Raw genomic sequence first — 27,067 nt, 5'->3', positions numbered from 1 at the left:
AGCAAGATGGACGAAAAGATTTTGCATTGTCTGCAGTCAGACTACTAACCGCGAACATAATTGTTTTGCAGCGATAAAGCGACATGCTACAAGCAAAAGGCACATTGAGGCCACAAAGCAGCACCGGAATTCAGCAGGTGTACTGAAAACTCCAAAGACCTGCATATCAGACGTATTTGGACTTCACAAAAATTGCAACCCAGTCCGATCCAGGCTTTTTGCGAACCCACAGTAAACCAATTTAGGAGGCGTTGATGTAAACGTAACCGGCTGATACGAATTCGTGAAATTCCCCAGCCGAATTCCGCTGTGTCGAATGGGCCGAAATTTGGATGTTCCAAACACTTTTCCGCGTCGCGGCGGGTGATAAGAACTTTGGTACCGAATCAATCGAGCGACGGTCAAGAGCAGAATGCTGTTAGCTTCGGAAGTACGCGCACGACCAGCGCGCACACTGTCAGAACTCTGGTTATCGTTTGCCACAACGGCTGTGGGCGAAACCACAGTCGCTTTTGACACTATCATGTATGGCGACGACGAAACTGACGGGACGCCGAAATTGCACGTGCGTCCAAAGCCCACCCAGTCTAAGCGACGCTGCTTCCCGTAAACGCCACGGACAAAACCGCGGCAGATGCGATTATAGATAGCAACAAACGACATAGTTTTGAAAAGTTTTGAAGGCACGTGCGCGGCCAGCGCACGCGGATTGAAAACGGAACTACCGTTTGCCGGTCGCTATCAACGCGATCATCGATAGCGACTACGAGCCACGAAGCTACGCGGCTAACGTAGCGGTAGATTAAAGGCTATATAGTCGTTAAAAAAAATGCACGAAGCAGTGGCGTAACTGGGGGAGGGGTCACACCGCCCCCTCCCCCCCGAAAAATTTTATTTTGCTATGGCATACACAGCCCAAAATGACACTTGACCACATCTGCCTGCCCGTCCCCCACTTCAAATCAAGGAGGTGCCACCCCCCACCCCTCCCCAAAAATTTCGGCCAGGACCCCAATAAAGTTTACCACACCATATATGCCCCAGGCACGAAGCCTTTCGGCGTTCGTGTCGATCTTCGCTTGTCACTATCAGCAGGAGCATAGCCAGAAATTTTTTTTCGGGGGGGGGGGTGTTCAACCATACTTTATGTATGTTCGTGGCGTGCGTTTGTATGTGTGCGTGTATATATACGCAAGCAAAACTGAAAAATTTTGAGGGGGGTTTGAACACCCCCAAACCCCCCTTACTATGCCCCTGGTCACTATGGTGGAGTGGACTTCACTTAGTTTTCAGTTGGCCTCATGTGAAGCTTTGACGTACGCTTTCGCGACAGCCAGCTGCGCCGTCCCTTATTCGTCCGTTCACGTGTGTCCCAGAAAGGCGTATGCGAGTTCTTTTGACGGAAATAAATGTTTTGTGCGTATATCGTGGTTTGAAAACAGATTTTGCTAGTTTTTTGATGATACGAAATTTTGGGCAATACGAATATTGTCGCTCCCCCTTCAGATTCTATCACCGAGATTCTACTGTAGTTGCGAAACCCTACCTGCGTTGTTTGTTTGACCACACTAAGCCATTATAAGACTGCAACGCCAATGTTTATGCTTACGGGGCTGTTAGGTGATCCAGTGGTGTTATGCAGACACCCATTATTGGACAGAACTTTTTATTTCAAAAGAGTTCCTCCTTATTTGACTGTTTTCCTTCACACGGTTCATTTTTCCACTTTGCAGTGAGCTTTTAGCTGGGAGCAGGGAAAACAGCTCCAAAAGCTGTTTTCCCTGCTCCCAAACGCGTTTATGGCTGCTCCAAAAGCCCTTTTACCTGCTCCAAAACGCACTTTTTGCTGCTCCAAAACAGCTTCAGTCAATCACATCACTGCATACGTATACCTAACATGGTGTACAGAAGCAAATGGGCTTGCTGGGCTGCATGCGCATTGTTATAAGATCAGTGAGTGCGACTTTCGAGAGAGCTGAGTATTGGTGTCGTACCCTTCGTTCGCCAGAATCATTCCAGTGTTGGTGCCGCTTTCTGGTTCAAGCACATCCTAAAGTGCGCTTGGCATAGTCCCAAACATCAGGAGCATTAAATAGTGTGTAAATGCCACGTTTTAGCGACTCGGTGGTAAACAAAAACGAGGCTCATGCACTTTTGCATTGTTGTTAGGTGTATAACTGCGGCGCTGTTGTTCATGATGAGCTTTACTTGTGCTTAAGATGTCCTTTTATTGTACGGTCGTGGTCCCACTACAGCGAAATATTTCTATCAAGTGAAGTCTGACACTTCGGTACTCAAACTGTCCCCTAAAAAAACAATGGAATGACACGGCAGTGATAAAACGGAATTCCCGCGCGCAATTTTAACTTTGGGCGGACTTTATGCAGAAACACCCGTGTGCTTAGATTTAGGTACGCTTTGAAAAACCCAGATGTTTAAAATTAATCCCGACGGCGTGCCTTACATTTTTGTCGTAACATTATCTTGAGCATTTGTGTGGAGTTGTTATAAATTGATGGAAGGCAGCGGACATGATTAGTTCGAGAAAAAAAAAACTTATTCCATAAAATAACCAGACCTTTGTTGCATCACTGTCGTGCACGTAATCAATCGATGAAAACTCTGTGGTAAACACTCTTACATGCGTATGCGTATTCACGTGAACAGTGCTATTGAACTCATTGCACAGGAATATGGGCTGGTATACAAATGAAGAAGTAAACACTTAAGTAGCTCAGGCGTGCTACAGCAGTGCGTAGTACACAGAACACAAGGTAAACAGGTACAGAGAGAACAACAAAAAACGATAGTGCATAAGCGCAGACTGTCACCCAGGGCGAGCATACCTTTCATCGGCAGATTGCGCTTCTCTCACTAGTAATAATAACGTTGGATGATCTTCGTGCATCGATTCAACAATGAAGAGCGTATATATTACCAGTAAGCTGCAATCAACGCATTTTATTCGTCGACAATCGGCTCAAACAGCTCACAACGAAGTGCCGCTGTGTGCATTTGTATACGCGCCGCCGACCGCCTCTCCACACTAACGCGGCGACAGTCTGCCTCCTATAGGTCGATCTTGTGGCGAATAGCAGTGAACTTGGACTTGCCGCGGTGACAGCTAGGCCTGCCCATGTGCATCGGCGAACTTTACGGCAATGTCGAATCAAGCGATACCCGGAACGACCGCCTCATCGACGACCAAACGAAAAGTGCTCTCTCTAAAAGTGAAACGTGCCGTTTTGGATGAAGTTCGGCTGAAAATTAAGAAGACCGACATTGCGCGGAAGTACGGCATAGCACAATCGACTTTGGCGACAATCATAAAAGATGAAAGCAAAATTGATGCCGTCTTGGACGACGACGTTGGCAGCTGTGAACGGAAGCGGATCTGTACTCCCACTTACGGAGATGTCGAAGCGGCGCTCTACAAATGGTTTGTAGACGCTCGTGCCAAGAACGTCCCGCTCAATGGGCCAATCCTGCTAGCGCAGGCCAAACGTCTGGGGTTTGCTCTCGGCCACGAGAACTTCAATCCAGGCAACGGATGGTTGCAGCGATTTAAAGACCGCCATGGGATCACATACAAGAGCATTGTCGGTGAAGCTGCATCCGTTGACGAGGACGGTCTCCAGCGTTGGATGGTGAAGCACAGGAGCCGCATTCTTCAGACATACACCGAAAGAGATATTTACAACGCTGATGAAACGGGTCTGTTCTTTCAGCTGTTGCCTGCAAAAACTGTCGCGGCGAAGACTGATAAGCTGGTGGGGAGGAAAAACAGCAAAAATTGCATCACAGTGCTGGTGTGCGTGAACATGGATGGCTTCGACAAGCGGCTGCTGTTGGTCATCGGCAAGCCCAAAAAACCGCGGGGCTTCGCCAAGGTGCTGTCAATGCCTGTCGCGTACACACACAACACAAAGGCGTGGATGACGGGGGAGATATTCCGGAAGTGGCTGACAGACTTTGATAAGGAAATGTCCGCGAAGAAGCGCAAAGTGCTGCTCTTGCTGGACAATTGCAGCGCACACCATGTTAACGCACATCTGAGCGCTGTCGAGGTACTTTTTCTGCCTCCGAACACAACCACCAAGATGCAGCCAATGGACCAAGTAGTGATAGCAAACTTCAAAGTGTATTATCGCTGCCGTGTTATCGAGTGTCTGCTCATTGACATCCGTACAGCCGACTACGCTGCCGACCTGAAGGTGCCGCTAGTAAAGGCGGTATTTTTCGCAAGCGGACCCTGGCGGGACGTGAAGTCTGAGACCATTCTTCACTGCTTCAAGAAAGCAGGTTTTTCGCGGGGAAGCAGCGCTGCTGAAGAAATAACAGCAGAAGCAGACATCGATGCTGCTGCAGCGGATGGTGCCGCGGCAGTGACGAGCTTGGGGCAGCTGTGGGAGGCCGCGGGCAATGCAAGCCTTGCCCCAAGCGGGTTGGATTATCTGTACTTTGCCCTGGCTGATCAAGACCTCGTCGCAACGGAGGAACTCACCACCGATGAACTCGCCGCTAGCGTCTTCGAAAAGGGAACGGCCGCAGATAGCAGTTCCTCGGATGGCGAAGGTGACGACATTGATGTGCCTCAGCCTGGGACCGCCGGAGCAGCTCTCACAGCTGTCGACACGCTGCGTATGTACTTGTGCTCCGAACCGGGCAGTTGCGATCTGTTGGACAACGTTGAGCACCGTGTTCTGAAACGCACGCTCGCGAAACGCATGCAAGGGACCCTGTCACAATGTAATGGCTAACATGCAGTGCCCTCGCGCGGCTCTGTTGCTTTGTGTGTTGTGGCGTCACGCCTGAGGACTGAAAGATGGGGACGCGGGAAATAAAGAGTTAGTTTGTTTTGGGCTTTCGTAGCGCTATGTCGTATTTTTGCTATCTAGTCCCCTGCTATCTCCCGGCCATCTGCGTATGTATCAACTGGCGACGAAGATGGGATCACATACAAGAGCGCCCTGCGTCCAACGGTATCACCCTGCGTCCAACGGTGCCGCAGAGCGAGCAGTACAGACTGTCAAAAACAAACTCAAGAAATCTGGGTCGGGCAACTTCCAAACACAACTGTCCCGGTTCTTATTCCACTACTGGACTACACCTCACGAAGTAACGAGTCGGCCACCGTGCGAACTCCTGACAGGGAGAGCCTTCAAGACACCGTTGGATGTCTTGCGGCCAAGCCTGCAGACGTCGGTACTTCTAAGGCAACTTAAGCAGAAGTTGTATGCCGACAGAGGATCCCGGCCAGCTCCGTCATTGCAACCAGGAGACAGCATGTATGCGCGAAACTTTCGACAGGGAGCACCATGGGTGCGGGCCAGTGTTGTCGACGTCACCCCGCTGTCGGCCCGCGTCATTCTTGACGATAGGTCTACATGGCACCGACACGGTGACCACTTGCGTCTTGCCCAGACAGGGCAACCGGGTACATCTGGAACGGATGCGCTTCACCATGCTAGTGCTGCGGCCATACCACAATGGGAACAGCCTCCTCTCCTTGAATCAACTGTTCCGGACATGCCGGAGCAAGAGGCTGTCGAGCCGTCTACAAGTTCACCTGAGAGGGGCTGTGCCATAAACACTGACATTACTGCAAGCAACAGTGGTGTTCGTGTGGGGAGTGACTCTTCCGTGGCTGCGCCTTGCACACCAGTGTTGTGACGCAGCAACAGGTCGAGGAAACCAGTGCTTAGGTACTCCCCGTAGTTATTCTTCTTAAGAGGGGAGGAGTGTCACAATGTAATGGCTAACATGCAGTGCCCTCGCGCGGCTCTGTTGCTTTGTGTGTTGTGGCGGCACGCCTGAGGACTGAAAGATGGGGACGCGGGAAATAAAGAGTTAGTTTGTTTTGGGCTCTCGTAGCACTATGTCTTATTTTTGCTATCTAGTCCCCAGCTATCTCCCGGCCATCTGCGCATGTATCAAATGGTCCCCCGAAGTCAATGTGAAGCCTAGACCAGGGTCGCTGTGGAAAAGGCCAGGGTGTCTGCTGCACTGGCTGGGCAGCTCTATGTTGAGCCTGGCACGTAGCACAGCTCTTCACACTGTTTGCGATGTCATTGTCAATGCCTGGCCACCAGACATGGCTCCTGGCGATCATCTTGCTCTTCTCAATACCCGGGTGGCTGGCATGGTGCACACCAAGTACCTGGGCCAGCAATTTTTTCAGAATCACGACTCTTGATCCCCATAGTAGACAGCCTTCATGGAGACTGAGTTCTGCACTTCTGGCGCTGAAGGGTTTCCACTCTGGTCCCGCTGGGAGGCTTTCTCCTTTCAACACAGATAGGACAACAGTTTTGCTCTGCTTTTGATAAACTTCTAGAAGCAGAAGCAATTGGACGTTCTCGGCCATCAGCATCTTTGTGCGCCAAAACTGCGCCTATACCGTAAGGTGATGCATCACAGCTGAGACATACAGGTCTGTCTGGGCGGAAATGCACAAGAACTGGAGCTGAAGTCACCAGATGCTTGCAGTCAGTGAAAGCATCTTGCTGGTCCTTTCCCCACTGCCACTTCTTTCCATCACCAAGAAGCAAGTGCAACGGACAGAGAATTGCAGAAAGGTTGGGCAAGAAACGCCAATAGAAGTTGACGACTCCCAAGAAGCTTTGAAGTTCCTTGACATCTTGTGGCACAGGAGCGTCCAGAATGGCAGACACCTTGTCCATGTTCGGAGAGAGGCCTTCCTTACTGATAATGTGCCCGAGATACTCAACTTGGGGTATGAAGAAGTGGCACTTCTCGAGTTTCAACTTCAGGCCAGATTTTTGAAGCTTGCCTAGTACCGCACGGAGGTTGCGACAGTGCTCGGCATGATTTGCACCAGTTATGAGAATGTCGTCAAAATAGACCACTACATGTGGCAGACCCCTGAGCAAGTTCTCCATCTCGCGTTGAAAAATAGCTGGAGCAGATGAGACCCCAAAAGGTAAGCGGGTGTATTGAAACAACCCCATGTGCATCGAAATCGTGACGTACTCTCCAGAGGCCTCATCCAGGACGACTTGCTGGTATGTGTCACGCAAGTCCAACTTTGTAAATTTCTCACCTCCAGCCAGCACAGTCCACAAGTCCTCAATCCTTGGAATAGGGTAGCGTTCCACCGTTGCGACTGGGTTAATGGTGACACTATGGTGGCTAGAAGGAGAGGTGTCAGCATCGTCTCGGCCGCGCCGTGAAAGGAGGCGTGCTGGTATTTCATGCCGCCGCGGGGCGGCGCGCACGTCAGTACTGAGGTCTGTCGAGAACACCCGCCAACCGCCGAAGCCGCACGTTTCCTCGCTTGCACGTGTTCTTCTCGCAACGTCTGCGGCAGGGGCGTAGCCAAGGGGGGGGGGGGGGGGTTCAACCCTTCCCCCCCCCCCCCCCGAAGTTTTTCAATTTTGCATGTGTATATATATACTCACACATAAAACGCACGCACGAACATAAGTATGGTTGAACCCCCCCGAAAAAAAATTTCTGGCTACGCCCCTGGTCTGCGGTGTGCCAATTTGAACTTGTTCGGTATCGGTACGTACCGATGTGACCATGCCACAGTGACGACAGTGGTGTGTAAACAGCAAAGACACTGCTTTGCACCTGGATGCATTGTAAGAGTGTGTCAAAATAAATGTCTTGCTTGTACAAATAGACCTTCGTTTTCGATGCGCAAGTCATAAAAGTTAGGGGTGTGCGAATATTCGAGTTTCGAATTCCAATCGAATAATACCTAACCAAATAATTCGATTCGACTTTCGAATAGCTCGTATTCAAAGTCTCCAATAATTCGACAGGACGAATATTAAAACGCGACAAAGGTGCAACTTGGCTAGGGTGGAGTGGATAAAACTAACGCTAACATCGGTACAGTGGGCCTTTCGTTAAAACTTTCACCGATATCCTGGTACAAAAGCGAGCGCATGTTTATTTCAAAAGCGATCATGTATTTGCACACGTAAAAAAAAAAAGAAACATGAGAAAACTGTCAAGCTCTTCACAACTTCGCCTCTCAAACGAAGGCATGCACTTTCTTTGCCTAGTTCGGTCGCGTATGCCGCAGGCGACGACTTCGGCCCGCGAAACCCTCGGTGATTGGATTCATATATGAAAATTTGTTCCCTCTGTGCAGTCGTCACTGCCGCACCGCACCACTCGTTCAAGAACTCCCAGCGCTTCGGCGCGTAGTTGAAACACTGCTGTGAACGAGCGCCCGAAGATTGTTGGGCCCCGAGTGTGCATCGAGATAAAGCAGTATTGCGCGACCACAGATGGAGCACAATTGAAGCCGTATTCCGCGACCGTAGGGAAAAAAACTAGCTACCGTACCCCCTTTTTTTAGCCGTTGAGAGGGCCCCTGCTAACTGGAGTGACGGTTCTTCTATCAACATGCCTGCGCGCCCAGAAAAGCAGAATAAAAATACTCTTCCGAACAAGCGCGTAATGAAGCTGCCACCAACCCGTAGCGTCCCTGATTTTTCCTTTGTCTTGCAGCAACTGGCTGTACTAGTTTCATGTAAATATACGTACTATTCGATTCGATTCGAGATGAAATTTCACTATTCGCACACCCCTACTAAAATAACGCATTCAAGTATGGTTGCTGATACATTTACCTGCATTGAGACGTCACGGAGAACACTGTGGCATCAAAGTGAAAACTGCACGGACGTTGTTTTGGTGTCAAGCTCACGGCAAGTCATTCATTTGATTCCCTGTCTTCGAGCGCTTCGGGGTGCGAGTGGCAAACGTAGCTGATATACAAGGAAGTAAATTGAAAACATTAGTTTTCAGTGCCAATACACTCTTTGCAGCAAGCCACCAGAAATTTGCCAGCTAGCCTTTGTTATAATCCGCATGGTAACGTGAAATAGTTGCAACAAAAAGCGGCTGCTACGCGCGCGCGGGCGCGAGCGCAGGCATCTCTGAGCCGACAGCAGCGCCGCCGCATCTGGATGAATTCTCGCTCCCTCTCCGGCGCGCCGATGCTGACACCTCTCCTCCTAGCCACCATAGTGACACCAAAGTCCCCACAGATTCTGATGCACCCATCCCTTTTTGTCATGGGAACAATTGGGGCAGCCCACCTAGCTGTCTTCACCGGAACAATGATGGAATCTCTTATTAATCGCTGAATTTCTTGCGTGACTCCGTCTGTCAAAGCATACGGCAGTGGGCGTGGCTTGAAGAACCGTGGTGGAGCATCTGAAGGTACATGTAGTGAAGCTGTCGCACCCTTGAACGTACCCAAGCCTTCTTCAAACACTTCAGTGTAATCTTGCACAACGTGTTTCACATCAGCAAGTGCATGAATGTTCACTTCAACGTCGGAGACGCCGATGCCCATTTCTTGCATCCAGTTGCGTCCGAGCAGAGTGGGTGATTCGTTTCCGGCCAGAAAAATCGGTAGGTGAGCCTCCTTGCCATGAAACTTTACATGGACATCAGCTTGGCCTTGTACCTTCTTTAAATCCCCGGAATAGCTTCGCAGAAATACTTGAGACGGCTGCACCGGAATTGAAGGTAGAACCTGTAGCAAACGCGACTTGGCAATGACTGAGACGCTCGCCCCCGTGTCCACTTCCATGCGGAGCGGCTTGCCGCAAACTTCAACACTGACGGTAAAAGGTGGAGGCGCATTGTGTAGTCAACTAACCACATGTCGAAAACTTCGGCGGGCGAAGCTGTAGCAGAGGCTTCATCCTGGACAGTATTTACGTGATGACGGTTGCTCGCCGACAGTGAACTTCGGCCCGCGAACGAACGCGGCCTGGGAGACCTGTCTCTCTGTGATTGCTCGTCTTTTCGTTTCGTATTGCAAACTTTCGCCAAGTGGCCGCCTTTGTGGCAGTAACTGCAGACGGTCTTCACATGCCGGCAAGCGGACGCCATGTGTGCATCCCCACAGCGATAACAGGACACGCCCACCGGCGCTGCCGAGACGCGGAGGGTGGAAAAGAAGGTGCTAGCGTGAGCTTGCGCTATCTCCCCTGCATCCTTCTTTGCTGCTTCCGTTGCTAGGGCGGTCTGCACTGCGTCTTCGAAAGTCAGGTCCGCTTTTTTCAGCAATCTTGTTTGGACGTCTGCGTTGTTGATGCCACACACGTTGCGGTCGCGGAGCATGTTTTCAAGCTCTTTACCGAAGTTGCAGTGCTCGGAAAGGCTCTTCAGCGCTGCAATGAAGTTGCTGGCGGACTCTCCTTCAGCGCGAACGCGCGAGTTGAAACTGAACCGCTGCACAACAGCAGAAGGCTTCGGGCAGTAGTGGTTTCCTAGCACCAACAGAATCTCGTCCAACGTCTTGTCACGTGGCTGGTCAGGCTTGACCAAATTGCGAAGCAACGCATACGTTTTCTGCCCGCAGTAGCTGGTGAAGACGGCTGTTCGCTTGTCTTCAGCGATGTCATTCGCCGTGAAGAATGCCTTCAGCCGGTCCACGTAGCAGGGCCAGTCATCGCCTCCTCCCTCGAAAGGCTCAAGATTGCCGAAATTTGGCATTTGGACAGATGGTGGAGCGGCAGGAACTCACGAGAACATTCTTCTTTATCTTTGTCGCCAGTTGATACATGCGCAGGTGGCCGGGAGATAGCCGGGGACTAGATAGCAAAAATAAGACATAGCGCTACGAGAGCCCAAAACAAACTAACTCTTTATTTCCCGCGTCCCCCATCTTTCAGTCCTCAGGTGTGACGCCACAACACACAAAGCAACAGAACCGTGCGAGGGCACTGCATGTTTTTTTTTTATTTATTTATTTATTTATACAAGTACCTGCAGCGCCACGAGGGCATTATTGCAGGGGGGCAATTCAGGAAAAAATAGATACAATAGCAAAATATATGTAAATTCACATACAGACATGAAAATGTGAGCAAGCGATGGACTCCGCGTGAAAAATTGGCAACACATGCAAACGAAAAAAAAAAAGTATCAGCAAAAGCAGGGAGACAGGTATTTAATATCTCACGGGAGATCAGAATGTAAAAACGATTTGAATTCGGATAATGTTTTACAATGAGATATACCCTTTGGAAGTCTGTTCCAGTACATGGAGGTGTGAGGAAAAAAAGAACATTGAAACACATTCGTGCGGCAGCGCATTTCCAAAACCTTACATTCATGATCACCACGTGTAGAGATGAAGTGAGGGGGGGAAATGTACAAGTTTTTATTCACTCCTGTGAGATCAAAGTAAATTTGGAAAAAAAGTTCCAATTTAATGGTTAGGCGGCGTCGAGATAGGGTTTTCCAACCAAGGTTGTCTTTAATTAGTGAAATGCTGCTTTTATAGGTGAAATTACCAGTGACAAATCTGGCTGCGCGATTCTGGATACGCTCAAGTTTATCAATAAGACATGAGGTGTCGGGGTCCCATGCTGCGCAAGCATACTCAAGAATTGGACGAACATACATATTATATAGTTGTTCTTTAACACTGTTAGGGGCTTTGTAAAAATTGCGTCTAATGAGGTTAAGCATCCTAGAAGATTTTAAAGCGACATGTTCAATGTGTCTAGTCCAGGTCAGATTTTCTGAAAAATAAACCCCAAGATATTTATAGTGTTGCACCCGTTCAAGTGATATATGATCCAAATAATAGACAGATCTCACAGGGGAACGTTTGTGGGTGAAAGATATAAATTGACATTTAGCACTGTTCAAAGACATACACCATTTGCCGCACCAATTTTGAATTGTGTTTAAATCGATTTGCAGACTATTAACATCATGTTCGTTTGTTATATTCCTGTAAATGACGCAGTCATCTGCATATAATCTGACATTGCATTGTAGACCCTGTACGATATCATTAATGTAAACCAGAAATAACAGAGGTCCTAAAACGGATCCCTGTGGCACGCCAGAGGTAACGGTTGTTTCAGTTGATTTAACACCATTAATCAACACATGCTGTGTCCTTCCGGAAAGGTAATTTCTAATCCAAGCTACTATAGTAGGATGAATACAAAGAGATGATAATTTATACAATAACAAATCATGGGGAACAGTATCGAAAGCCTTTTTGAAATCTAAAAAAATGCAGTCTACTTGAAAACCAGAGTCGTAGGAGTAAAACAGATCATGGCAGAATTCAACCAATTGCGTTGTACAGGACAAACCAGCCCTAAAACCATGTTGAACGTATGAAAAGAAACTATTGTTTTGGAGGTGTTTCATCACAGCACTGTAAATTATGTGTTCTAATGTTTTGCAGCAAACAGAAGTAAGCGAGATTGGTCTGTAGTTCTGTATAGAATGTTTGGGACCACTTTTGTGAATGGGAACAACAGCTGCTGATTTCCATTGGGTTGGGACTGAACTGCTGTGTAGAGACTTGTTATACAAGATGACTAAGAAATTGGCAATTTCCTCAGTGCATGCCTTAATTACCTTGGTTGGTATGCCATCTGGGCCTCCAGATGAATTGTTTTTTAGGTTATTAAGCAGTTTAAGAATACCATTATACGTTGCAGTAACCATGGGCATATTCTCGTAGTGTAAATCTGGCGTTGCAGGAGGTAGATTAGTGGACATGTTAGAAAATACCGATTTAAAGTAGGAATTAAAAGCGCAAGCCTTCTCGTAATCATCAAAGACTGCTTGATCGTCGACTAATAGATTAGGTATCGCGCTGACCTCCTTGCTGTTAACTTTAATAAATTTCCAGAAGTCTTTGGGATTTTCTTTGAGCCTTACATCGAGCGAAGCGATGTATATCTGTTTTTTCACTTTAATCGCATGCTTTATTGTGTAGCCTAAGTTAGCATTTCTTCATAAACAGTCTGACTGTGATGTTTTAAATACGCGGCATATAGGCGGCGTTTTCTGCTAATCAAAGTTCGAATTTCCTTGTTTATCCATGGTTGGTCATTACGGCGACGACTGGTCAGGAGTTTGGAAGGAATGTATTCTTCAACTAAGGTCATCAGTTTATCTGCAAAGGCAGACCACAATTCATCAATGTTTAGCGACTCGGAGAGATTACAGAAATCTGGATAAAAACGACAGAGTTCTTGAGATAACGAGGCATAGTCACCTCGGTCATAATAGTATACTTTTCGGGGTTGTTTGTGAGCTGCTCTTAGTGATGTAATATTGCAAGTACCAACGACGCAGTCATGATCACTAATACCTGGGATTACAACTACATCATGGAGCAACGTCTCAGAGTTAGCAAAAACCAAATCTAGAATGCTGGCAGAAGAATGACCTCGTCTCGTGCCCTCAGAAACAAATTGGGTGAGATCATTAGTCATGACAAGCTCCGAGAAAGAACAGGATAGTGAACCAGAGCCGGAGAACTCGGGTTTGCCATTTTTCCAGGCTACTAGAGGCATATGAAAGTCTCCTCCAAAAATAAAGTCGCAGTTTATAGTATTTAGAAATTGTGATAACTCGTCGAAGGATTCAGGGTTAGTTGAGCCAGGAGGTCGGTAGAACGAGCCAACTGCAAAGCACTTTCCATTGCTCAGTCGGACCTTGCACCAAACGGACTCAGAATGATGAAAAGTAGCGGATATTTCGCCGCTCTGGAGAAGTTCATTAATAAGAATGAAAACTCCGCCACCTTGTGTGTTTCTATCAGATCGGTAAACATCATAACCACGTGGAAAAACTTCAAAATTAGCAATGGATTCCTGCAACCAAGATTCAGTTCCAACTACAATGGAAGGTTGTGTAGCAGACAGCAAAGCAGCAAATTCGTCCACCTTATTTTTCAGGCTGCGACAGTTAACCAACAATATAGTTAAGGAGAGACTACGAGAAGATACACATTTAAGACTCGCACTTGCGCCTCTTTGGTTAACAAGTTGCTTGCTGCGTAGCTATCTCTTGAGTTCCGTCACCTTGTCTTCAGCTCTGTCATAAACAAACGTTTTATTTCCCACATGAAGTTTATCTAAGCGCAGTTTGAAAGGAAGTTTCAAACCTTGAGCATACTCAGTCAGTTTAGAGCGCGCACGCCTAGTAGCGGGAGAGAAGTCCTCGCGAATTACATAGTCTTTATCCTTCAACTTAAATCTGGAATACAAAATTTGTTCTTTAACTTTAAATCTCGAAAATGAGATTATAATCGGTCGGTTTTTGCCTTCACAGTACTTTCCCAATCTGTGGGCGCGTTCAATATCTTGCGTTGTGACTTGCTGATCAAGCTCTTCCTTAAAAACCGCGAGAGCAGTTTATTCGGATTCGTGCCAGCTTTCATTTGCATGGTCAGGCAATCCAAAGACTAGCAAGTTGTTCCTGCGGGACCTGTTGCTGCTATCTTCGAGTGACGCCCTAACTTCATCCAATCTCTGTCGATATTCATATGAGCTCTCTCTCGCTGTAAGAAGATCACCCTGAAGAGCAGCAACGGTACTCTGCAGTTCCTGAAGCGAAGTAGCAAAAGCAGACTGTTGTTTCTTTACTTCTTCTAGCTCAGTGAAAAAACGTGTCTGACCCTGCTCTAGTCTGCGAACGATATCATAGATGCCTTCGAGACTAGCACTTTCGCTTTTGCTTCTGGTAGCCGAACCAGGGCCAGGGTTTAGTTCCACGTCTCCGGAGAGTAGTAAGAGCAATACATCAAAGACACGAGTTGTGAACGCACGCAAACACATGCACTTTTTCAAGCACTCAAATAGGCAGTCGGGGCACGACACCGCTATCAAGCATCGATTAGAACATCGGTAACAAGACGCAGGATTTCGATAACTAACCTGCACGAAAAGGCGAGGTAAGCACGTGTCGGCAGCGATGTCACGCCCCACCAGCAGTCCGTCGAAGTGATGTTTAAATAGCGCATCTGCCCCCGCAGTATCAGTTGACGAAGGTGGTTGCCAGGCCAAATGCTTGAAAGAATCCAACGTTGGAATTCGACCGTTGTTTTCCGGAAGAAACGACGTCGGTATGGGTTCACACGCATTATTCGGCGTAGAATCAGACTGCGATGACGCGCCTCCGCTCACAGTGAAGAATCCAGGAAACGGAAGCAGCAGGGTCCCGAAAAGGACCTGCACGAAAAGGCGAGGTAAGCACATGTCGGCAGCGATCTCACACCCCCATTACATTGTGACAGACCCTTGATCGCTTTTTTTTCAGAAAGTGTAAATAAATTTTTTTTCTTGTTAGAGTCCAGATATAGCGAAAAAGCGGTTATAGCGAAGTAATTTCAGATTCCCGCCAACTTTGTTATAACCGGGATAGACTGTACACACAGGCAGACGGGCAGATGTTTGAACATTAGGCTCAGAGAGCATTTCAGCTCTCAAAGGTTCACCATACTCGCATCTCGCAATTCATTGTCAGCATTGCGGTTGTGAACCGCTTTTAACTGACACAACAGTGTTGTATCGTAACCATAATAAGGTGTCCAGAGAGATCGTGGAAGCTTTTTTGATTCAAAAGAACGATCTCGAGTGTGTCAGCCAGCCTTCCCTGAGCCTACACCCCTGTGAGTTGGCTTTCCTTACAGCTAACCTGGCACTTACGCTTTCCGCGTGATAAGTCTCTAGTCTGAGCACACGTACTGTAATCGCTCATGTTCAGTTTTTAGCTTATCTTGACTGCATTGCCTTTTGCGTGTATCATTTTTGTTGTAAGAGCCGATCAAGATGTTGTGGCATCATGCTATTCATTGTGGGATAAGATGTACTTTCTTGGTTGACAATGTGGTGTTTTGATCTTTGCTAGGTGATAAATAGGCGTGGATTTTGAGAATAAATTTTAGTTTGAAGTTAGCGCTCGTCTCGTGTTTATGTTCCTGGCTTGTGTCTATGTATTTTTTGCGCTACATGCTCTATGATGCATTGAAAAGGTTAACAAGTAGACCTACAAAATGCCAAAGCAGTAATCTGCTAAATCATGTCACTTATCTTGAGCAAAGGCTTATTGTTGTGTAACTACAATCGTTATGCGATCACAATTATTTTTTTAGAGAAGTGTGATGCTTTTTCATATTTTTTTTTCAAATGTTTATGAAGTAAACCTAGTTTGCAGAACCTTTTTTCGATTATTTCATATGTTGTTTGTTACTGAGGCTAGATAGGTCGCGTGGTATGTAAATAGGTAGTGTAGTTCATACATGGCGATAATTTATTGCAAGAACTTTCTCCGAAGGCTGTTTCAGTGTCATGTGTATTCTAAGCCGATTAAAATATGTACTTGTGTCCCCAAGTTGCTACGAATTTGTTCATTCAATCTCCTAAGTTGACATATTAAATGCGATTTACTGCTCCAAAATTGAAATTTTGCTGCTCCAAAAACTGCTCCCGATTCAATTTCAGCCGTCTCATCCCTGCTTACGGACAATGCAGATTTTTCACTCACAACCAATCATGCCAACCTTGATTTTGACACCAGCATTTCTGCAAAACGAGCTCTTTAATGCTCTCGCATTAAAAATGATTCCTCGCGGTTCTAATGTATTGTTCCTTTCGGGCTGGGACTATCCTGGCAGTGATGATTATTAAAAAATTATTCGGATATGCACTATTCAATTCAAGCATAGAATTGAATAGAATGCTATTCAATTTGTAATTCGTAATTTTCTAATATTTTCACCTCCTTGGTTAGCTATAATGAGCACATATTAATATGTTGGCCTTTTGTTGCTGTGATGAATGGGGCTTCTCCCAGACATCTTTGTTACCACCACGTGCAGGCAACTTGGTGTCACGGTACATTGGTGTACATGAGCATCGTTTAATGTGCCGCAAGATGACCTGCTCCTTGCACTTATTGTCAAGCATATCAGTGTTCGTGAAGATGTTCATTGGTGCAGTGTTCGATCTGCCCTAACCCTATGTGTTGTTTGCTGCAAGTTAGGGGGATACTGCATATAACCTGCTCAGCACATAACCATCTTTATGTGCTTCTCCTCTCGCCCAGCTCGCCCAGCTCCAACTCGCCCAGCTCTCCATACTATTACATCTTTATGCTTTACTGTACACTGCATTTCTCCGCCTGGTTAATGTTCACTGCTCCGCATAGTCCCTTCAGCTTGCGCGGCATGGAGAACAAAACAGTGACACCATGCATTTCACCTAGCTTTGTTGATGCGATGCAAGATGCCATGCGAGTACGGTATGACTGCCACTTTGCTTGCTCAAGTAGTCCTTCTCTTTGGTGGAACAAGGGTTTTTTTGTTTTATTGTGTAGTTTTTAGCAGATTCCTATGAGCACGCTTTGGGAATAGTCGCCGTCTTTTCAAGCTTTTAAACTGATTGTGAAGGCTGTGCTCCACAAGATGATGGCAGGCAGTCATGAAATCCTGCCATGAGAAAAACAAAATTCCTTAAGGCATTTAAAATGGGAGATTCACTGGACCTCTATGGAAACAGTCAATGGAACTTTATTAAATGCCAAACAAAAATTTCAGTGAATGAACAAATGAACACTGAATGAGCAGTCCAGGCTGAGGATGTTGGGATCCAAGCAGGATATCCGATGGATATTTGTGGCCCAACAAGGTAACTGATGCGCGATGGAGTGGATACTAAAACATGGCAAACACAGGTAGTTACATGGGGTGACAGAATTATGAAATTTGCAGTCAAAAAACAGAATCAGGGTACATTGGAAACAATTGGGTGGATCTGCAGTGATGAGGATTGTGCGCAGGAACTACAAGCTGCTTTCCTTTGGGGATGAGGCTGAAGAAGAGGAGGAGGAGCTTATGGCCGTTGTGTCTAAGGTGAGCCTTGTGCCATTGCACCTTGCACAGATGAGCACTAAAGGAAAGTGAGGGCATAGGTGCTATTCCATAATTGTTCAGTTACCGCATTCCGGCTTGTTTTGCCAGAATGCTGCACTCCTGTGGTTTTCAGACAGGTCAATTTGCCATCACGCGACTGGGTGATGCAACCACTGTGTCCACACTTTCCAAAGTAATTTTGTAGTGCCATTGCCCAATAGCATGCTGGCAGTGTGAGCTTTTCCGAAACCAAATCATTACAGAGTACCGGCTTAGACCAGGCATCCTTTCTCTGCAAAAGTTGTGACTGGTATGCAGCCATGATGAAGTTCATTGGATCATTGCGGAACATGGTTACAGTGGTGTGGGGGAGTTAATTCACAAGGCTACACTAACTGAAGTCTGCTTTACAGATTACGCAAGCAAGAGAACAATAGCTGCATGAAAACAGCAGGATTGCAATGTGTTGGTTATATATGAGAAGCACAAACTATTAAGTTTATTGTGGGGCTTGTTAAAATGGCATAAAAAGGAGCAAAATAGCTTTTATAGCTGTTAGAAGCAGATAAAGATTTCAGTATAAAACATCGCCCACTTGTACCTTAACGCACCTTTTAGGCATCAATGTTGCTATTAAGAAATTGCAAATAATAAGTACATTGGTTCCAGTTGTTGGTGGCTGAAGCAGATGTTGCACGGTGCAGTGCATTGTGTAGTTGGTGACTGAGCAATAAAATTTGATAGGTGTGCTAAATATATTTGGTATGATATATTGTTTTCTGTGAAGGTTACCATTGCCAAATCCACGTGGATAAAGAACTACATGAACGTTGCTATTGTGGAGTAATTACGCGATTGTAGTGGCCAGCTACAGTTACCTGGTCGCTTTGCATCCGATCAAAGATCGACGGTTATGGCCAAATCACATTGAAGATTTCTCCACATTGTCATTCATTGGCATTGGCACTGAGAATGTGCGACATTGAATGACGACTGTTATGCTTCCGTATTCATGGCTACATCAATATTTATGTTCCCTCTGCAGAAGTACATGGGCAGGAATGTTGATGAAAGAGAAAGACCTGGTTGTATTTCTCCAACCAGCTTTCCGGTTCTTCAAATGGCAATCCACTGAAAGTCGGCGGCTCTCTGGGCTGATGCATGACAACTGTTGTAGGTGACACAGCGGCCATCATCGTGCCTGTCTTTGTTGCCATGGCTTTTGGCTTGTCGGGCAGGGGTCCGTATTGTGGTGGCAGTCCTTGCTGTCGGCAGCTAGTTCGATGATCTTGGTTATCTTTAGCATCTTCTTCACGACTTGGGCTTGGATCGCGGCTTTTTATCGGTGTCCAGAATATGAACAAACCAGCACCTCCACCAAATGCCACGTTGTCGTAATGGTGAAGAGGCAGCAGTCGGGCTGTTAAAGACAAAACTCCATTGGGCAAACTTGTGCCCAGTAAATGGAAAGTCAAAGTACAAGCAATACACACCGTACACTGATAGCGGCAACCACAGTTGTCGATTGTCGGTAATCTGATCGTCAGTGGAACAGGTAGTTTTTTATACATCAGTGCTTGACATCAGTGATCGGACCTTCTAACGTTATCGCTGATGCTCACGTAAGCTCCACAATTACCTTGACGAGTCGCATCCTGTACTTTATCTAAACAGGACAATCTGAAACAATTGTGAAACTTCCCAGACATTGTGGCACGGCCTGCACCGAGCATTGCTAACAGTTTTTTTGGGTGAAACTCGATCACATCAAAATAAAGAAATAAAGACGCGTGGCAGTACCTTATATGGGAAAGTCTAATGTCCACTATGGCATTTTCAAGCCTCCTCCTCAGGCAACCAAGCTTTTTCATTGCCCTTTTTTCAATGTATTTGGCATGGTCATTCCGTTTTAGGTAGGATGTGAGCCTTATTCCTAAATATCTCTGTCTGGGAGCCTCTGACAAAACTTGGCCATTGATGTGTTATGTAAACAGAAACGGTTGTTTCTTCCTTGTGACTCTCACTGAGACTTTTTTCCTCTTGTAAACAATCACCATCCGCCATCACACACACCATGTTTGCAGTCTGGCTAATTCAGCATTTAAAGATTCTCGATCACTCGTATCACTGGATACGTATTGCACTACTAAACAATTGTCATCACAAAGTTTTATTTTGCACAGGTCGATTTAGTACTCTGTCATTGATAAGCAACAGGAAAAATGACAAAAAGAACCCTGTGGTGGTATCGCATGCAGGCAAAGTTTGAGCTACACACTGGCGTCTCATGGGAAGATATTTATGCAAGTAACGCATCATTTTTCAGAATTTGAGTGAGTTGAAACAGTAATGCCCGGTGGCTCACTCGATTGAAGGCTTCTTTGAAATGTGATGGTATAATGTACGTTGACTATGCTTATTTATTTATTTTATTTTTACATACTGCAGCCCAATTTGGGCTATTGCAGGAGTGGGTTTTCTCTACATCAGCACACACTAGAATGCAACTCTTAACAACAAACAAACAAGAATACAACTCTTAATAAACTAATCGCGAATCAATACATTCATGCAAGAAATCTTTTAAAGGCAATGATCTAGTTGGCCCATGCAATACATTCCATTTTTCTTAGTGTGCGGAAAGAAGCTGAAATTAAATAGGTTAGTACGCGGACAGAACGGTGTCAGGTTGAGTTTGTGGCTATTCCTTGTGTGTTTCAGTTTAACAGGAGACAGATATTCGTTAGTTGATGTGTAGCGTGGGGTATTAACAAGAATATGCGGCAACTTTAGGCATTCGAGATTGCGTCGCTCGGACAAAGTTTCTAGACCTAGTGTAGCAAGGTGAGAAGAGGGTGAGAAAGTCCAGTCTTAACGGCAGAAAATGAAACGGATGGCTTTCTTCTGAATGGATTCTAGTGTGCTGATGTGCGATTTTTTATGAGGGTTCCATGCAGGGCAGGCATATTCTAGGATGGGACAGATGAGCGATTTATACGTTAGCAATTTTGTTTCGCGTGGAGCATCTTTTAATGTACGATTTAGGTAGCCCAGTTTCTTTAAAGCTTTATTGCAAGTGTATTTGATATGTTTAGACCAAGACATATCGGGTGTGAAGATGAGGCCTAGGTACTTGTAATGGGACACACGTGACAGAGAGGAGCCACTGAAAGAGTAATCGAACAAAGAGACAGAGCTGCGTTTACAGAAGGAAAGAGCGACTGTTTTAACAAATTTTATGTTCATTTGCCGAGTGTCGCACCATCTGCAAAATTGTGCAAAACAATCATTAAGTAAAATGTGGTCATCATTGATATTAATTACATTATATAGTACACAGTCATCAGCGTAAAGGCGGATTTTCGTAGACACATAATTAGGCAACTCATTTATGTACAATAAGAACAAAAATGGTCCCAGTACGGAACCCTGGGGGACTCCGGATGATACATTCACAACAGACGAGTTTGAGGAATTAAGAGAAACAAACTGAGAACGGTTGTTTAAAAAGCTAGCAATCCAGTCAACTAAGGAATAATTGTTAAAAATAGCGTGAAGCTTATGCAGAAGTTTAGAATGTGTTACAGTGTCAAATGCCTTTGAAAAGTCGATGAAAATTGCATCAATTTGGTAACCAGAGTCTAGAGCGTTCAAAATGTCGTGCGAGAATTCTACAAGCTGGGTTGTTGTACTAAAACCTTGGCGAAAACCATGCTGGGCATCACTTAGGATGTTATTATTTTCAAGAAACCCCATGATATGCTTAAAGATTATGTGTTCTAAAAGTTTACATGATTGAGACGTTAATGAAATCGGGCGATAGTTTAATAGTGACTGCTTGCTGCCAGATTTATGCATAGGAAGAATTTTGGCTAATTTACAAGGTAAGGAACAGTTGAGGTGCATAAGGACTTTTGAAAAATTACGGTCAAGTAGCGGCTGGTCCACTCGCAGTATCTAAGAAGAAAAATATTAGGAATGCCATCAGGACCAAGAGATTTCTTATTTTTCAAGTGCAAAATTAGGTTCATAACACCATCGAGAGACACGGAAATGTCACTGACTGAGTTATTTGAACCATGTTGAAAGCTAGGGATGTCTAAGTTGTCAGTTGTGAATACCGATTGGAAGTATTCATTGAACGCATTGGTAATGGTTGAATTGTTGAATTGTGTTTATTCACAACAAGGTTGCGAGGATGACCAGGCAAAAAAGCTGCATTGAGCAGCTTGAGGGGAACCTGGCCACCTCATACACTGGGCAGCTTCATGGCAGTCAAACAAACACACGGTATACGTAATGAATGAACTAACTATAACAGAAAAACAGTAAACATCCTCGGTTAGAATAAATAAACAAGGTTATTGTGGAAACATTTGAAAAAAAAATGGGGAAGAAAATAGGCGAAGTGCTAAAAACAGAGAAAAAGACAAACAAATGAACCCATGGCAGCACAAGCAAACACATAAATTTGTCACGTAGCCTTTTTAGCGACAGAGTTGATACACTGAGACCATTTTCTTTGTATAATTGATTTAGCACAGTAGGTAAACGAAACTGTAGCATTTGGTCACCGTATTTAGTTCTGTTTTTGTTAACGATCCAAGGTTCTGAAGGACGAAATTTATAAAAAGAATTATGTTGCTGTAAGGATGACAATTTTGTTAAAGCGTTATCATTCTTAATTTTTTTCATTCTATACATGCGACAAAGCCTATTTGTGTACAAAGATTCAATTCTTGTAGTTCTAAGCTTTGTAAATAAAGGAGCAGTACGCCAAAGATATGGTATCTGGAGACAAGGCGTATTGCTCTTTTTTGTAATACCATCAGCTTGTGAATGTTTTCAGCTGAAGTCGTCCCCCAGACTAGAATTCCGTATTGAACAAGGGAAAGAAATATTGAATTATATAACATCATATTGTTGCACGAAGAAAACAGGCACACGAGTGCAGAGTTGGTATTTTACGATAAATACAGCTGGTGCTCAAGCGGCGGTAAGAGACGTCGTCTTCCTCTAATCTGGGGCCAGCTTCCTCGTTCTTTTCACCGCAACATCACCCTCCCGGCGGGTTTAGCTCCGTCCCGGTGCAAATCATGGCACATCACTTAATGTGGGTATATAAGGCTTGAGTCGGGCGACGTGAACAACATCGCTTGTGACCTGAGGTAGCAAAGACACGTCGGCTGGTGCGATCTCGTACGTCACGTCAGACAGTTGGCGCAATATCTTGTACGGACCAGAGTAGCGAGAAAGGAGTTTTTCCGCTAAGCCGACACGACGAGATGGCGTCCGGAGAAGGACAAGGGAACCAGGCGAAAATTGTGGTTCTCGGTGCCGATGATCGTAGCGTCGCTTTTGAGAAACTTGCGATGCTGTGAGGCGATGACGAGCGACCTCTCGGGCATGGGCGGCCAAGGTTATTGCATCGCGGGCGTAATCAGTCGCTGAGAATTGTATGTCAGAGGGTAGCAACGTGTCGAAGGGCAAGACAGGGTCGCGGCCATACAAAAGGTAGAATGGCGAAAATCCGGCGGTGTCGTGACGGGACGAATTATAAGCAAAAGTAATGTACGGTAAAGCGGCGTCCCAGTCACGATGATCGTCGGAAACGTACATGGCAAGCATGTCAGTTAGAGTGCGGTTCAGGCGTTCGGTGAGCCCATTCGTTTGAGGATGATACGCGGTAGCGATCTTGTGTTCGGTAGAACAGGAACGGAGCAGATCATCGACGACCTTCGACAAAAAGTAACGGCCTCGGTCCGTGAGTAACTGGCGAGGGGCGCCGTGGTGTAGGATGACGTCGTAGAGTAAGAAGTCGGCAACATCTGTAGCGCAGCTGGTCGGTATCGCACGCGCAATGGCATATCTTGTTGCATAATCTGTGGCGACGGCAATCCACTTGTTGCCTTTGGTAGAAATAGGGAACGGGCCAAGTAGGTCGAGGCCCACGCGGAAGAATGGCTCTGTAGGGATTTCAATAGGTTGAAGCAAACCAGCGGGAGGCAAAGCAGGCGTCTTCCGGCGCTGGCACAGGTCACAAGAAGCAACATAGCGACGCACATAGCGATAGAGACCGGGCCAGAAGAAGCGGCGCCTCACGCGATCGTAAGTCCGAGTGAAGCCCATATGTCCAGCAGTAGGAGCGTCGTGAAGTTCCTGGAGCACGGCCAGTCGCAGATGCTTGGGAACGACTAGTAGCAGCTCAGGGCCACGGGACTGAATGTTGCGGCGGTATAAAATTCCATCACGCAAGGCGAACATCCGGAGAGAAGGGTCGGTAGGCGCGTAGCTTAGGCGGTCCATAAGGCTCCGAAGAACAGGGTCCTGTCGTTGCTCGTCACCGATGTGGAGAAAGTCGGATGGGGACAGAGTACAGATGTCCACGTCAGCATCGGTGTCGTCCGGTTGATCCACGGGATTGCGAGAAAGGCAGTCAGCGTCGTTATGCATGCGTCCAGATTTGTGCACTATGGAGAAGTCATACTCTTGAAGACGCAATGCCCAACGTGCAAGTCGTCCAGTTGGGTCCTTCAAAGAGGAGAGCCAACAGAGTGCGTGGTGATCAGTTACAACGCGGAAGGTACGACCAAACAAGTATGGTCGAAATTTCGCGACAGCCCAAACGAGCGCAAGGCATTCTCGCTCAGTTATCGAGTAATTGCGTTCGGGCGTGGAGAGAAGGCGGCTCGCGTAGGCGATGACACGGTCGTGGCCCTGTTGATGCTGAGCGAGGACAGCGCCGATGCCATGACCACTTGCATCAGTGCGCACTTCAGTGGGCGCGGAAGGGTCGAAGTGCGAGAGAATCGGGGAACTCGTAAGTCGCTCAATAAGGGTAGAGAATGCTTGCTCTTGGTGTGGTCCCCAGAAGAAAGAGGCATCCTTCTTGAGAAGGTCGGTCAGAGGACGAGCGATGTCGGCAAACTTTTTTACAAAGCGACGGAAGTAAGAGCATAAGCCCATAAAACTGCGGACATCTTTCGTCGAAGAAGGAATAGGAAAATTTCGCACAGCGCGAACTTTCTCGGGATCAGGTTGGATTCCTGCTGCGTTTACGAGATGTCCGAGCACGGTGATTTCGCGGCGCCCGAAATGACATTTCGAGGAATTGAGCTGAAGGCGAGCAGCGCGAAACACAGAGAGGATAGTTCTGAGGCGCTGCAGGTGGCTTTCAAAAGTCGACGAAAAGACAATGACGTCGTCGAGGTAACACAGGCATGTTGACCACTTCAAGCCACGCAAAAGGGAGTCCATCATGCGCTCGAATGTAGCTGGCGCATTGCACAAACCAAAAGGCATGACTTTGAACTGGTATAAACCATCTGGTGTTACGAAGGCGGTTTTTTCCCTGTCCATCTCATCAACGCTAATCTGCCAATAGCCGGAACGGAGATCAATTGAAGAAAAATAGTTGGATCCATGAAGGCAGTCAAGGGCGTCATCTATGCGGGGCAGTGGATACACATCTTTTTTTGTTATCCGGTTGAGGTGACGGTAGTCGACGCAGAAGCGCCACGAGTTGTCCTTTTTCTTTACTAAGACCACCGGGGATGCCCACGGGCTACTCGATGGTTCAATGATGTGCTTGTCCATCATCTTGTCGACCTCTTTTTGTATGATGGCCCTTTCTGCAGCGGAGACGCGATATGGTCTCCTACGAATGGGGCTCGCGTCACCGGTGTTGATGCGATGGGTGACAATAGATGTCTGTCCGAGAGGGCGGTCGTTCAAGTCAAAGATATCCCGATAAGATGACAGCAGGTGACGAAGAGCTCTTGTTTGTTCTGCAGGAAGATCAGGGGCAATCATCTTACAGATGCTGTCCGCAGTCGACGAGGACGAAGTAATAGGCGGCAAAGGTGTGCTGGTAGTGAAGAGGGATTCAGTGGCCAAAGAAGAGATCTCGTATTCTCCCAAAGGGGTGATATGCGCCATGGCGATGCCATGTGGAAGCACGTGAGTAGAAAATCCAAAATTGACGACTGGGACGCACGCCCGATTCTCGATTATTTGGATTATGGTGCTTGGCAGGGCAATATTTCGCGTCAGAACCACGTCGGTGAGCGGCGACACAACATAGTCGCCATCTGGGACGGGAGGACAGGGCGTCAGGAGAACAGCTGTAGCAACTTGTGGGGACAGGCGAGCGAACTCAGCAGAACATAAACGGGGTGATGCACAAGTTGCGGCGTCGGCAGAGAACGGCAGATCCAGCTGTACAACTCCTTCGGAGCAGTCAATTAGGGCTGAGTGCTTCGAAAGAAAGTCTATGCCGAGAATGAGGTCGTGCGGGCATTGGTCGAGTACAGTAAATAAAACAATGGCGTAGTGGCCACCAAGGGTAACACGTGCTGTACACATTCCTAGAACAGCTGCAGTGCCACCATTGGCGACTCGTACAGTGCTCATAGCGGCGGGTGTCAGAACTTTCCTTAGCCTTCGGCGGAGAGCAGCGCTCATAACTGAAAGCTGCGCCCCTGTATCGACAAGAGATGTGACATGAACACCATCAACTTCCACGTCCAGTAAGTTTCCGCATGTAGGCAGGGTCGGTAGAGGATTTGAAGGCCGGGTCTTAGTTGCAGCGTCACCTCCGGGAGCTGTGCCGCCTAGTTTCCCGAAGTGAAGCGGCCGGTTGTGGACGGGGACGAGGAGCGGTGAATGAGAGGTGAACGCGAGCGACGACCTTGCGGAGACGGGGAGCGGCTGGACCTTTGCGGGACATTGTCGACGTTGATGCTCCGAGTCGGCGTGTAGGGCGAGAAAGTATGACTGTCCGGCGGCTGGTGGTAATGACTAGGAGACGACCACCGTGGAGGTGACGACAAGCGACTGCGGCAGTGACGGGCAATGTGTCCAATACGGGAACAATTAAAGCAGATGGGTCGATCGTCCACGGTGCGCCACTCGGCTGGATTGCGGCGGGGCGGAACAAAACTTTGCGGCTGGCTGCGAGTGGCTGGGGAAACCTGGTAAGTGTTCGTGTGACGGACCGAGCAGAGTGATGGCATGCCCAAACTTGCGATTTCTTCCCGAACAACAGCTTGTATGAGGGAGATGGAGGGCATGTTGTTCCTAAAGTCCGAATGAACTGGAGCCGGAGACATGGCCTCGAGTTCACGGCGAATAAGGCGCGTGATGTCTTCAGGTGCTGTCGATTGGACGAGCCGTGGTGGGTCTTCGCAGGAAGAGGTCGCGGCGGTATTCGGCAATCTGTCGTACGCTTGAGCAACTCGACGGCCCTTTGCCTGTTCGAAGCGCCGACACTCTTTGATGATTTCATCGACTGTGGAGCAATCTTTGCACATTAGGAGGTTAAAGGCATCGTCGGCAATACCTTTTAATATGTGCCCGATCTTGTCTGCCTCGGTCATGCTGTCGTCAGCTTTGCGG

General features: G+C 47.0%; 1 protein-coding gene across 3 annotated transcripts in view; it reads left to right on the top strand.

Annotated features, from left to right (window-relative positions):
- Positions 1 to 27,067, top strand: part of LOC119376001 (spliceosome-associated protein CWC27 homolog) — a 381,331-nt gene that overhangs the window by 158,165 nt on the left and 196,099 nt on the right. For all 3 annotated transcript variants that reach the window (XM_037646002.2, XM_049411346.1, XM_049411347.1), the window contains one exon: positions 17,599 to 17,671. In XM_037646002.2, coding sequence (XP_037501930.1) covers positions 17,599 to 17,671 — 73 coding nt within the window. The remainder of the gene's footprint in view (positions 1 to 17,598; positions 17,672 to 27,067) is intronic.

Source organism: Rhipicephalus sanguineus, unplaced genomic scaffold (assembly GCF_013339695.2).
Source record: "Rhipicephalus sanguineus isolate Rsan-2018 unplaced genomic scaffold, BIME_Rsan_1.4 Seq10638, whole genome shotgun sequence".
Taxonomy (NCBI): domain Eukaryota; kingdom Metazoa; phylum Arthropoda; class Arachnida; order Ixodida; family Ixodidae; genus Rhipicephalus; species Rhipicephalus sanguineus.
Note: the sequence above shows the minus strand (reverse complement) of the source record. Positions and strands in the feature narration are given on the sequence as shown.